The sequence below is a fragment of the Pteropus vampyrus genome, unplaced genomic scaffold (assembly GCF_000151845.1).
Source record: "Pteropus vampyrus isolate Shadow unplaced genomic scaffold, Pvam_2.0 Scaffold236, whole genome shotgun sequence".
NCBI classification, from domain to species: Eukaryota; Metazoa; Chordata; class Mammalia; order Chiroptera; family Pteropodidae; genus Pteropus; species Pteropus vampyrus.
In genome coordinates, this window is record NW_011889017.1 from 2,574,756 (window position 1) to 2,588,341 (window position 13,586).

The 13,586-nt window shown below is 42.5% G+C and overlaps 1 protein-coding gene across 2 annotated transcripts in view; it reads left to right on the plus strand.

Annotated features, from left to right (window-relative positions):
• ARHGEF7 (Rho guanine nucleotide exchange factor 7) overlaps positions 1-13,586 on the plus strand; it is a 135,192-nt gene that overhangs the window by 15,895 nt on the left and 105,711 nt on the right. Inside the window, exons 1-2 of one of the 2 annotated variants that reach the window (XM_011373943.2) lie at positions 12,610-12,702; positions 12,896-12,982. Coding sequence is in view for 1 of the 2 variants with exons in the window: in XM_011373940.2 (XP_011372242.1) it covers positions 12,896-12,982 (87 nt within the window). In the remaining variant the exon portion in view is untranslated. Of the gene's footprint in view, positions 1-12,609; positions 12,703-12,895; positions 12,983-13,586 lie in introns of those variants that run through there. The other variant, XM_011373940.2, reaches the window with a different exon arrangement.

A 13,586-nucleotide genomic window follows, 5' to 3' on the forward strand; every position in this document is an offset into this window, starting at 1 on the left:
AGAAATAGGACTTATAAAAAAAGAAACAGGTGAAAATCATGGAACTGAAAAGTAGAATAACTGAAAACTCACTGGATGGGGTCAAAAGTGAGTGAGATGAAAAGATAGAACCAGTGAACTTGAGGACCCATCAATGGAATTTGCTCAATCTGAATAACAGAGAAAAGGACTGAAGGACAGGAGGAAGTTGCTAAGAGTCCTACTCTCTCCCTCAGGCTATCATGAGACAATGACACGTGCAGTAACAAAAACAAAAACAAGTGTGGTTTTGGCAGTTGCCCTTATTGACTCTCTGCTCTCTTCTGTGTCTTGTCTCTCATCTCTGAAATGTCAGAATCACATGAGGTCTTCATCAACTTACTTTAGCCCCTTTGTGAAACTTAGGAAACTAATATAAGGCAACCTTATTAAACATGCAGGTCTCGTGGACAGCTGCATAAAGTGTCAGCCAAGAAGAGCCTGAAGAGGTCTGAGGGAGCAGGCCAGCTGGTTAGGGGGAAACCAATTTGGAGCCAGCGATTTTTCTTAGTGATAGAGAGATGAGAGCTGAAACCAGAGTGCTGGCTCTCGGCAGCACCCAGCTAAACTGATGCCCCGATACACACAAAGAGAAAATGGAGCCCTGGATACTGAATGTGGGCAGTCCTAGAGAGAGCTGGGCAACAGCTGGGGAGCTGGCCTCGGGCAGAGCGGGCGGTGGTAACAGGATGCGTCTGTCGTGACAGAAAGGCTATGGTTTTGCAGTAAAACCCAAGAGCATTTTTCATTTTGCCTGTAATGATTATATTTCCAAGTTTTTTTTCAAGGTTGGTTCCTGTCTCAAATATTCAATTCTCATATTAGACCAGTTATATTAATTTTTGGTTCTAGGTGCTATGTCAGCATCAGTCAACTTCATTTTTGGTAGCTATAATCAAGTAATTCATGGTACTTCGTGTCATAAGCACAGGTCTTTAATTCATTAATTTACTGAATAAATATTAAGTGCTTATATATGCCAGATGTGAGATCTAGCACTCATCCAAACAGACCAAATACTCTGTGTGTGGAGCATATATTTCAAAGTGTAGGGAGTAAACATAGTACACAAGTAGATCACATGGTATGTTGCACAGTGATAGGTCCTATGGAGAGAAACAGGAGGGTGTCGGGGATGGGAAGTAACAGTAGTTAGGGTGACATTGCAATTTTACATGTGGTAGTTAGGGTAGGCATTACAGAGAAGTAACTTTTGAACAAAGACTTGATGGGTATGAACAAATGGCTAGGCATGAAGTGACAGAGGGAGTGCCTGTGCGAAGGTGCTGAGGCAGGAGCCTACCTGGCAAATCTGGGACCAGCAGAGGCCAGTGTGAGTTGGGGGAGACGTAATAGTTGGCTGATGATGTTACAGAAGGAACAAGGGATCAGACTCTGAAGGACCTGCTCAGACATCATGAGGGCTTTGACTTTTTAAAAATATTAATAGACTTTATTTTTTAGAGCATTTTAGGTTTCTAGAAAAATTGAGCAGAAAATACAGAGAATTCTCAATACCCCTTCTCCATGCCCCCTCACTTACCTCATTATTAATATTTTGCATTATTGTGGTACACTTGTTAACAATTGATGAATCGATACTGATATATTAACTAAAGTCCATAGTTTACATTGTCTTGTACATTCTCTGGGTCTGGACAAATGTAAAATGATGTATTCACTATTACATTATCATACTAGATAGTTCTACTGCCCTAAAAAGCCTCTGTGCTCTGCCTGTTCATCCCGTATTCCCCTCTAGCCCCTGGCAACCACTGATCTTTTTACTGTCTCCATAGTTTCGTCTTTTCCAGAATGTCATGTAGTTGGAATCATGCAGTATGTAGCATTTTCAAATTGGTTTCTTTCATTTAGTAAGATGCCTGTAAGCTTCCTCCATGTATTTTTTGTGGTTAATAGCTCATTTTTAGCACGGAATGATCTATTGGCTGGATGTACCACAGTTTATCCATTAACCTATGGAAAGACATCTCAATTACTTACAGGTTTTGCCAATTATGAATAAAGCTGCTGTAAACATTTGTGTGCAGGTTTTTGCATGGACATGTTTTCAACTTGTTTAGGGAAAGCACATTTACCCAAGTAACGTGTTTGGTGGACCTTATGACGAGAATGTTTCGTTTTGTAAGAAATAGTTAAACTGTGGCTGTACCGTTTTGCATTCCTACCAACAATGAATGAGAGTTTCTGTTGCTCCACATCCTCAACAGCATTTGGTGTTGTCAGTGTTGGGTTGGTGTCATTCTAATGGTGTGTCGCAGTATCTCATTGTTTTAATTTGCATTTCCCTAATGACATATGATGTGGAGCATCTCTTCATGGGCTTAATTGCCATCTCTATATCTTTGGTGAGGTGTCTGCTCAGGTCTTTTGCCCATTTTCAAATTGGGTTGTCTGTTTTCTTATTGAATTTTAGTTCTTTCTATATTTTTGATACAAATCCTTGATTGGATCTGTGTTTTGCAAATATTTTCTAAATGATTTTTGAAAACATATTTCTCAAATACAGACCGCTTACACATCTGAGGCATAGCTATGACCCTGTTTATTTCAGTTCATACTCTGCTGATACTTAAAGAGTTTTGAGAGAGAACGATATTTTTATCACCTTCTTATTACTTAGAGTTAATATGAAAGTCTCAATCGGCCACCGAGTTCTTTCATGCAAGAGGCTTTTACAGCTGAGTATTCTAAGCGTGGTCCCCTCCTTACCCTTGCCTTTCCCTCTAGGGAGGGTCTCAGCTGCTATTTATAGAGGCGTGCTTGCCAGGGAATGTCCTCAGCTGTTTTCTATTCCCTTATTCAGATGTCTTCCTCTGATGAAGACTCCCTTTTGCTTCCCAGTCTCTCTCCAAAATCAGCCAGCCGTCTTTGCATACCTTCAAACCTCCCACACACTATCATGTGGATTAAAATAGAATTTTTTCCTAGGTGGTCAATGTCCAGTCTTCTGGCTCTGAGGCTTTAACTTGCCTTAAATGCAGCTTCTTGGACAGTTTGAAAATGAAAAATTCTTTAGCGGGGAGGGTCGTACACAAGGCAGTGCTCTGCTCTGTAGCTCCCACTGTGGCCCTTTCGTTTCATTGTGTGTGGAAAGGGCATGGAGAGGGGGGTTCAGAAGCAAGGACAAATAGATAAGCTAAAACAAATGGGGAATAGCAAGGCAAGTGTAAAACCCTCTGAGATATCTGAGGACACGCAATTAAACATGGCATACTCTCAGTGGCTGTAGGCCAGGAGTTGACATTCTAACCTGAGGTGTCTTGGTCATAGGTAGGACCATCGGATTGTGAGATCTGTGAGACCAGCTGCCACCAGCGTCCCATGGATTTTTTTTTAAATATGAGCATAAAACATTCATCAGATAACCTAGAATAAACAGACTTCAGCTGCTCTTCCCCTCCTAGAAGTTTCTCTGCCCTAGTTGCCACACTGATATTATATGGATACACAGCAAGTTCTCTCTTTAGATTTATTTAGCATCTTTCCATCAGACCACAAGCCTTTTCATCAGCTTTTCCACTGATGGACAACAGACAGATACCACCAACCATTCTGCATGTGTTCAGCAGGTAAGGAAATGGATGTCAAAGGATCAGAAACAACATAGAAATGAGAGCTTAAGAAGAAAATAGGTAGTGGCTCAGATTTACAAAATGGTATGCCATAATTTATGGGCTGTTTTAATTAGGTCACAAGCATGAGAATGAGTGAAAAAAGATTATTATTCCATATAAACAGGTAAAAACTTCAAGTAAGGAAAATCTCTGACCACAAGGCCCAATTTGAGTTGTCTTATGAAATTTTATTCTTTTGTTTTTATCAAGATCCTATAAAGGCATAAGAAATAGCATCTGCTTAAGGAATGTCACGAGATATTAACAACAGCCCATCCCATGCACCTCTGCTTCCTTAGCATCCAGATCACAATCAGGGCATGTGCTGTTTTCAAGATTGCTCTCCCTTGATTAATATATACCTGCCTATTTTGATCTAACACTATTTGGGAACAAAATACAACATCAGCCGAGAAGTTTATTCTAGGTTGTCTGTTGAATGTTTTATGCTCACATTTAAAAAAAAATCCATTTTTGGCATTGGCATGAATTTGGGATGGTTGCCACCATTTCTGAAGGACTTAAAAAAAATGTGCTTTTGGAGTTTGTGGGAACCAAGCCTCGGGGGACACATGAGTTAATTTAAGCCATACAGCCTTGCTGGTCCTCTCTTTGATGTTTCACATGTCTTGGATATCTGAATTTAGTTTGGGAACTGGAGATTTTGTACATTCACATTTCTTATTGCCCTTTATAGTTTGGCTAGTTCCATACTAAAGGAAGACATTTTATTTTTCTCCAGATGATTACAGCATCTATACAGGACTTGGGCTTTGGGATATACTGAAGAAGGAAAGCAAAAGAAAAAAGGAAAAAGAAAGAAAGAAAAGAAAAGATATATATACACACAAACGCTCTCTCTCTCTGTATATATATCTATATCTATATATGTATGTATATATGTTTTAAAGGCTTAAATTTCTTTTAGTAAACTATTTGTAATCCCAGGCTATGCATTTTAGGGGAGGATATTTAACAACCAAATTCTTGAAATTTCTGCTGGGTGCTTCATCTGTTTTCCAATGGATTTGGAGGAAGAGCTGCCCAGCTCAGAGTGCTGTGGAAGAGCATGAACTTTGACCAGGAGATTCCTGCAATCTAATTAGAATAAAGCAATGGCTACCAGGTAACTGAAAATTAGGTGAACCAATAAGTGCTAGTTAGACTTTTAGAAGGTGAACTTAGGATTTTAAACATAGCATTGCATCTTGGCATGGAACAGTGGAGATTTGCCCTAGAAGGACCCCAACAATGATAGCTGTGTTTGCTAAGGACTGTTTTGTAATGGCAAAGGTATCTGGGCCTGAAGAGAACACTAGATTGGAGCCTTCTTTTAAAAAATGTATTTAATAATACGTGCATGTGGTACAAAATTGAAAGGGTACAAAAAAGTAGAGCGAAAAGCAAGTTTCCTTTCGCTGTCCTCCAGGCCCCATTTCCTCTCACTGGAGGCAAGCAATCCTGGTTAAAAGTATCTGGCATGTGCTTCCAGGGATATTTCAAGCATTTCTAAACACCTATGCACATTTTCTTCTTGCCTTTTCTTTTTACAAAAAAGGTAGCATGTTCTGCATGCTGTTTCTTATGTTCCTTTTCTTCTCTTATTGTAATGAGGAGATTTTAACGTATCAGTATATAAAACTACCTTTTTAAAAGGCTGTGTGATTGATGTGTGATGTTCTGTTTTGTGGAAGTACTATAATTGATTTATTCCTTTTTCTAAATTTGTTCCCATCTTTTGCTGTGACACCATGTTCTAGTTTTAACAGTACTACCAGGAAGCTTACTAGGTATGGGCCTCAGCAGAAAACAGTATGCTAAACAGAGGTGGTTGGCTAGAGTTTAATGAAGCGGCTATTTACAAAGTGTGGGCAGGGATAAGGACAACCTAATAATGATGTGGAAGTATCCTGGGAAGCTACTGCTTCCCCTAAGCCTGAAGGGAAAAGAGGGAGAAGCGGGTTCCTGAAGCCAGAGAGAGCTGCAGCTGTATAAGGCTCCTGATGGGAGCTGTGGTCTTCAGTTAGCGAATACAGCCAGTGACATGTTGGTAAAGGCTTAACAACAGGCTGTGGTGAGGAGCCCTGATTTGTAGTGTTTGCTTGTTTCTGTGGTGTAAACACTTCCCATCATGGCCACTTCCACCCTCCCAACATGATGTTACTGAACACAGAGTTAGGGTGGGAAGTACATAGCTCTTGTGAGTGGCTCCAGTACATTGCTGTGGCTATGTCAGGCAGCTGCTCAGTAGGGTGGCTGCTGGCCTGGTTCCTACTAGGGCCATCAGTTGGCCGAATCCCACCGGAAGCCAATGTGCAGGAGAAACCTGGTTGCTGCAGTCCTCACAAGTCAGCCTCGTGGAGCACAGAGCATGTTGGTGAAGTATTCAGGCTACATAATTTTGGGCAGGCCATGCCTCCTCAGTCCCTGTATACTCATTTGTAAAAGAACAGAATTGCCTTGGATGTTCTGACCTTTTCTACACTAAGGTTCTCTCATTTCTCTTTGATCAGTGGATTCAATGACCTAAATGGGTAGTTCATTTAGTCATATTTGCTAACTTTTCAATGGGAGATGCTGTGGGCCTCTGCACTCAGAGCTTATGTCTAATCGGATGGGGGTTGGGAGCAGAGATAAGATGTGCACCAGTAGGTCCAGCTGCAGACAGAACCACAGATGTTCAGAGGAAGTGATTCTTTATAGCTGGCGTGATGAGGCTGTTGATGGCAGAGATCTGGGGAGAACTTGTTCTGTAGTTGAGAATTTGTTTTCCCAATGGGGTAAAAACAAACATTTCTTGATGAATAGCTCAGTCTACTTATACTAGTTCTCTAAATATGGGCCTGGTATCATCAGCATCTGCTGGGACCTTGTCATAAATCCAAATTCTTGGGTTCCACCCCAGACCTACTGATTAAAAACTCTGTGGCAGGGCTTAGTAATCTGTTACTCTGGGTGGTTCTGATGTGTGTGTACATTTGAGAAGCACTGAGTTATACCATATTAGTGGTTCCAAACTTGGCTGAAAATCAGTCATTTAAGGAATTTCATTTACACACAAACACGCACACACACCCAGACTTCTGGGCTGTATTTCAGACCTGCTCAATCAGAATCTCTGAGAACTAGGATCCCGGAGAGTTAAGTGTTTCCTAGATATTATAAGCTGTGTTATAAGTTTTCTCTACTCTTGATCTTAATTATCATGGTAACACTGAACTTGTTTAATTATTTGCCTTGCTAGAACTGCTGATTCTCTTTTCTCATGCATTCTCTCTCTAAACACTTCAGAATTGAAGAGAAGGCAGTTGCCTTAGCTGGCACTTTGTGCAGACTGAGGGTGGAGCTGGTTGTTCTGGCGTGGAGTGGGTGGTGAAGTGTTGAGAAGGTCGAAACCAGACAGCTGTGTAGGTCTCTGATGTCTGACTTTAACATTGCTTCATGATTTAGTATGGGCAACGTCTCAGAACATCAGACACACCCTTTATCAAATATTAAGTACAAAAGCCATATTTTAAAAGAAAATTACAGTGATTTTGGGATTGCCTCTGCCTGATTATGGAAATCTTGATGGAAATCTTGATGGAAAAGCCTTGTGTTTGTTCATGTGGAGAACTTAGGACAGGACTTCTGGGAAGTGAATTGGGCAGTTGTTGGTCATTTGAGGCCAAAGTTCTTCTCTAAATACTTTGGAGAGTGCGCTGAGGAGAACTCGCCTTTAGCGAATATAAAGCTATGAACATACTTGTAAATGCCTTTTTTGTGGACATGTGTTTTCATCTCTTATACCTAGGAGAGGAATTGCTGGGCCTTAGGCATGTTTAACTTTGCAAGAAACTGCCAGTTTTCCAAGTGTACCATATCATACTTCCAACAGTCACATGTGGGGGTTCCAATTGCTTTCCATCCTTGCCAACACTTGACATTGTTAGCCTTTTCCATCTTATCAATTCTGGTGGGTGTACAGTGTTATCTGTGGTTCTAATTTGCATTTTCCCGATGACTAATAATGTTGGACACTTTTTCATGTACTCTCTTACCATTCATGTGGCTGCTTTAGCAAAATAAGAAGGGGAACTTTTAAATACCTTCTTTTCTACTATTATCTTTGAAGTCTATTTTTTTCCACTGCAGTTTCACCCATGATTTCAGTTGCTCACCATCCTTTAAAACAGCATGGACTTCTTGAATGTCATACCTTTGAAAATGAAGTGCCATCTGCCTCTTCACTCTTTCAGCCCCAACTCAGATGTCACCTTTTGGGTCGGTTAAGCCTCTGTCTCTGCCCTATGTCTATAGAATGTTTCTTTTCTCTGCACTTCATGGTCCTGAGTGTACATCTGTGTGGTTGTACTTGCCACGTTGTGTGCAAAATTCCCTGCCTCACTGAGGGTAGGGACCTTGTCTCATTCTTCTTTGCAATCATGATGCTTATCATATCATCTTACATAGAATCTAGGTCCAATATTGTTGAATTAATTTATTATCCATGTGCTCCAACAGCTCTGAGAAAGGCTGAACATGTTAGCTTTAAATTGGGGACTAAGGCACAGACCCAGAGGGGTCAGACAACTTGTCAAAGGTCAGCATGTATGTTACAAAGTCAGGGACTATGTACTATAAAGTTTTGACTTTTTTATATTACAGTTTTCCAAACAAGTGTTGTTTTAGGTACAATGTTCTTTGAACTAGCTAGCTACATGCACCTATGTACATGATGACTTTTGAAGGCATGTGATAGTTTTAAGGGAATCCATTTCCAGATCCTCAACTTGCATATGCACTTACTTATAATCGACTAGCCTAAGGAGGTTCCTGTGATCAAGCAAGACATCATGCTGGTTCAGTGGTCCCACCTTCCCTTTTACAAAGGCTGGTCTCGTACTGCATATAAAAGGGTAGACCATTCACCCATTTGTTTTCTTCCTGAGGTACACTGCTGCAAGATGGAAAACAAAAACCTCCAGGCCTTGTAACAAAGGGACAATTAGAAATATCCATGACTGGAATTTTGCAGTTCAGGGGTTTCTTTTTAGCTTTCACAGAATTGCAGAAGATCCTAATCAAGCTGTTAACTGATAATTTAAAAATTTGTTATTTATGATAGAGTATATCTGGACTTTGGCTATGTAACTCAGAAGATTTCAAAGAATCCATTATATCATAAAACTTCTTCCATAAAACTTTTCATGGGACAGTGTGTGATGGGACAGTGCAGCTAGTGTGGTTAAACCTCTTGACCTTGGCTTGCTTCATAAAAACCAAGAGAGTGAGATAACTTATTTGGCAGAAAAAGAAGACATCAGTGAGGGTGGCATATGAGATCTGGCAGTTCTACCTCGGGAGTTTGGTTTTCATGACATGTTGGTATCGGCAACTTTTTCTCTTAAACTGGCTTAAAAAATTTCTTCAGCTTTGCTCGGCTTTTCACCTCAAATCTTTGAGTATCTCAGCATAAGGGATGCATGCAGGGGAGGTTAGGTGCTTAAAGTGAGGCTGCTTTCAAGATTAGGGTCACACTCTTCCATGTTATTGAAATTTTTTTCCAAGGCAGAATTCCATTCTAATATTTTGGCTGCTGTGAGAGGGAGTTCTTGGAGTCTTAGGCTGACTTTTATCACTGTCCTTGTCATCGCTGACTCCAATGCCATGTTTTGCCGTCTCCTCCAGGTCTTTGTTGGTGGGTTCTAGTGCTGTTTCTGTCAAAATTTTCTCCACGCTCCTTCCTTCATGTCATTGAAACCTTTTCCACTTGCTGTGCAATATGCATTATGTTTTTGACATTGTTCTTTATATTTTCTGTAACACCTTCAAAGTCTTCAAAAATTTTCACACAGCCTGCCAAACGTTTCTCCAAGTTATTGATAGTAGCCTGCTTGATGCTGTCGCATGCTGTGCCAATATAATCAATAACATTGCGAGTAGTGACTGACTTCCAGCAGTCCATCATGGTGGTTTCCTTGTTGGCATTAAGAGCCTTGAAATCATTGCTATAAAGCTCCCTGGTGTAGTGTGCCTTGAAAGCTTTTGTTATGCCCTGATTGAGGGGTTGGATGAGGCATTTTCTATGTTGGAGTGGGCATTTTCAAGTTCTTCGTGGCAATGAACTAGGGCATTATCCAAAAATAAAACCCTGAAGGCAAGGTTTTTGCCATGTAGGTAGTGTTCAACTTCTGGGATGAAGCAGTTGTGGAATCAATCCCAGAATATTTTGGATGCTATCCATACTTTTTTGTTCCACCTCCAATGGACTGGCATATGGTTTAGGTTTTTCCTTCTAAGTGTTTGTGGGTTTTGTGCTCTGTGTACCATTAGGGGTTTGCACTTAAAGTTGCCCTTGCACTGACACATAATAGCAAGGCTGCATGGTCTTTGATTTAAAGGCAGGAGCTTTGGTGGCCATTTGCATCACATAGATTCATTTGCCAACATTCTTGTAAAACAAGCCAGTCTCATCAGCATGAAAATCTGCTCTTCCATATAACCCTCTTCATGTATAATGCTTATCAGGTATTTTTTAAATTCTTCTGCAGCCTCTTGATCTGCAGAACCTATCTTGCCTGTAAGCTTAACATTTTTCATGTGGTATCGCCTTTTGAAATGTGCGTGCCAGCCTGCACTAGCTGAGAAGGGTTTAACATTTTCTTGACCTGGAGTAACATGACCATACATTTCTTTGGCTTTCAGCCTCACAATAATGCTGTCCACTATTCTCTTTTTATCAGTTGTCATCTCATGAATCCACAAATTTTGCTGCCTTTCCATCTTTTCCATAGCTGCATCATGCACTGTAGATGTTACTTTAGCACTTTCCGGAGTGGCCTCATGTACAGAGTGTGAATCTCTTCTTCCTTTTTTTTTTGGATATACCATATTGTTGATTCATTAACATTGAATTCATGGCCAACAGCACTATAACTCAGGCCTGAATGAAGCTCATCTAACACACATTTTCTCTGTAAGACACATTGCAGACTTCTTGCATTTAGGAATGCTAGACAGTGCTTTAGCACTACGTTTGGGGGCCACTTAAAATAGTGAAATCACCAACAAAAAGGACAAAAATGTGAAAAAATATGGCACTAGAAGACTGCAAAAAGGGTATTTGTTTACATTGAGCTGAAATAAGATGGCAGAGCATGGCCTTGTTCAAGTTCAGCTGGGAACTTGGGCATAAGACTGTTCAAATTTTTTGCTGCTATGCACATGTCAATAAATGAGTGTCATAAGTACTGATTTTGGGGTTACACATACATTTTATCGAGCAGGCAAATTTGCAAATATAGAATCAGCGAATGAGGATTAACTGTATTTATATGGATCTCTTGCAAAATAGTGATTAGTAATTTTTTAAGCGCAAATATATACTTAGAATACAATTTTGTGGGGAAAGTGGAATGTAAATGAGTTAAAGAAAAACAATGTGAAATTTCTGATCTTTAAAGGAAGAGCTTCAGATGGAGAATGGGTACTATACTGTAGTCTATTGCATATATTTTTTAAAAAGATTAATAATTTAGTTTTAAAATGTCATTATCAGGATGTCAGAAAATAATACTTTGCAACTATTGAAAATGATGAAGGCTTAGATGTTAACTATATTTTTGGTAAAAAGCTTTTCAAAATTCTTTTAGGGAGAGGTGCAAAATGGACTACAAGGCAGCTTTGGTTTTGCTGTTCCGCTCTAAGTTTACAAAACAAACAGAAACAAAAAAACCCCCCAAACCAAAACTTATCTGTTTAATTTTTAGGGAAATATGTTGGCACTTTCTTCGAAGAATTTTTCAACTGTAGGAAAAGTCATTTCCTCCCTCTTCACATTTCTGAACACCCTGGTTTTGATTTGTAGTTGTAAAAAACCTGAGTACTTTGAAATGAAACCACAGTATTCCTGAGAGGCCTGATGGAATGCCCTGATTTCCCCCAGAGGACAGGACAAAAAAGCCTTGAATATCCTCAAGCTGCTAGAATTCTGGATGCTTTAGTGTAAAAGATAAATTTTCATGTACAGTTCAAACAACACAACAGAAAGCTCTTCTGATGTCCGTCAAGGCTTTTCCCTTGATTGTTCCATACAATTAGTATTCTTCCTGGTTTCCTTAATGTTTCTTGCCTTGAGAGGCTGTCAGTAACTCCTTACACGTGTGGCGGGTGACCCTCACAGTTCTACCTTGGACCAAACACCAGGCAGTCTGCAGGGCCATCCTTGCTGCTCTTCACCTATGGTTGAGGGTCATTCACCACAATTTCTCCCAAGATGACTTATTCACTGACTATTTTGGTTAATCATTCATGAAGCATACGGTCTGTATTTGGGAAAAGAAAACATTGCACTTTAATCCCAACATGAAAAACTTATGTTGCTAATTATTTTACATCATCGCGTTTGAATGGTAGCTCCACTCTCCCCTGAGCAGGGGTAGAGAAAAAGTAAATAAACACCGGATGCTCTCCAGCCTCTATGGTGTTGCTCAAACCACGGAGGCAGAGCTCTCTCGGGCCGCTCTAGTTGGGGCCGGTGCGTCTGCAGCTGCAGCGTCCGAGGTGGGGCATCAGGTGCCTGGAAGAGAAGGGCGCGCATGGGCTGGGCCAGGTGGGCTGCGTCCGAGGATGAGGACCAGGTGCAGGGAGAAGGCACGTGGGCCGGGCCAGGTGGGCCGTGTCGGAGGATGAGGACCAGGTGCAGGGAGAAGGCGCGTGGGTCGGGCCAGGTGAGCCGTGTCCGAGGATAAGGACCAGCTGCGGGGAGGAGGAAGGCACGTAGGGCCACTTGAGCCGCGTTTGAGGATGAGGACCAGGTGCCAGAAGCAGGAGGCTGAGCGTGGGTCGGGCCAGGTGGGCCGCGTCAGCGGATGAAAATGAGGTGCGGTGAGGAGGAGGTTGCGCGTGTCCAGGTGGGCCGCATCTAGCCGGGGGAGGCCGAGGACCGGAAAAGGTTGCGCGGGGGGCTGTCCGGGGCGCGGTCGGATTACGCCACTTCCGGCGCTGGTCCGCTTCCTAGTGAGGGAAGGGGCCTGAGATTGGTGCAGCCTGGAGGAAGGAAAAGGTGAGGAGGGACGGCGGCGGAGCTGACGAGCGCCGGGGACGGCCGGGGGCGCTCTGGACCGCCGGGTTCGCCCGCCCGGATTCGCCCGCTAGGGCCTCCCACTAGGGCCTCCCGCTGGGGCTGCTGCGGGTTCGCTTGGTGGCGTGTCTTCGGCCTCCCCGCCCTCGCTCAGTGCCTGTGCTCTATGTTGCAGGTCTACCCGGAGCCCCGGAGCGAGAGTGAGTGCCTGAGCAACATCCGCGAGTTCCTGCGAGGCTGTGGGGCCTCCCTGCGTCTGGAGGTAAGCGGGTCTGTACGCGGGGATCGCGGAGCAGGGGTTCATAAAGGGTCGGTAGGGGCGCGAGACCACTGGGCGGGCGGGGGCGCGGGCGTTGGCAGGGGCTCGGGCGTTGGCAGGGGCTCGAGGGACCAGCGTGGGCTCAAGGCGGTCGGCCCAGGGCAGCGGCGAGAAGCAGCGGTGCCCATAGACCTGGTTCGCGGGCCGCTCCCAGGGAAGGGATAAGCCGCTCTATGGAGCCCTAAACTTTGCTCTCTTTGTAATAAGAAATTGTGATACAGGTGGTACACATATTAGGCAGCCGTTTGTCACGAATGCGATGTGATTTCTTGGCTTTAACTCTGCTTTTAGGGGTTCTCCGAGGACCTGCATCCAGGTCTGGTCAGGATCCTCAGAAGGTGATAAGACACAGCCGAGCAGAGATAAAATGGTTTCCAAATCTTTCCAGCCTGATTCCTGTGTGTTTTTTTCTTTCTTAGGCCAGTATTAGGTGATTTTTACCCGCAACATTTGATGTTTAGGTTAGAGACACACAAACCTATGCTTTGGGGAGCACATTGTGCCGTGTCTTTTCTTTGTTGCTTAAGTTTTGTCACTGTACCAAGTA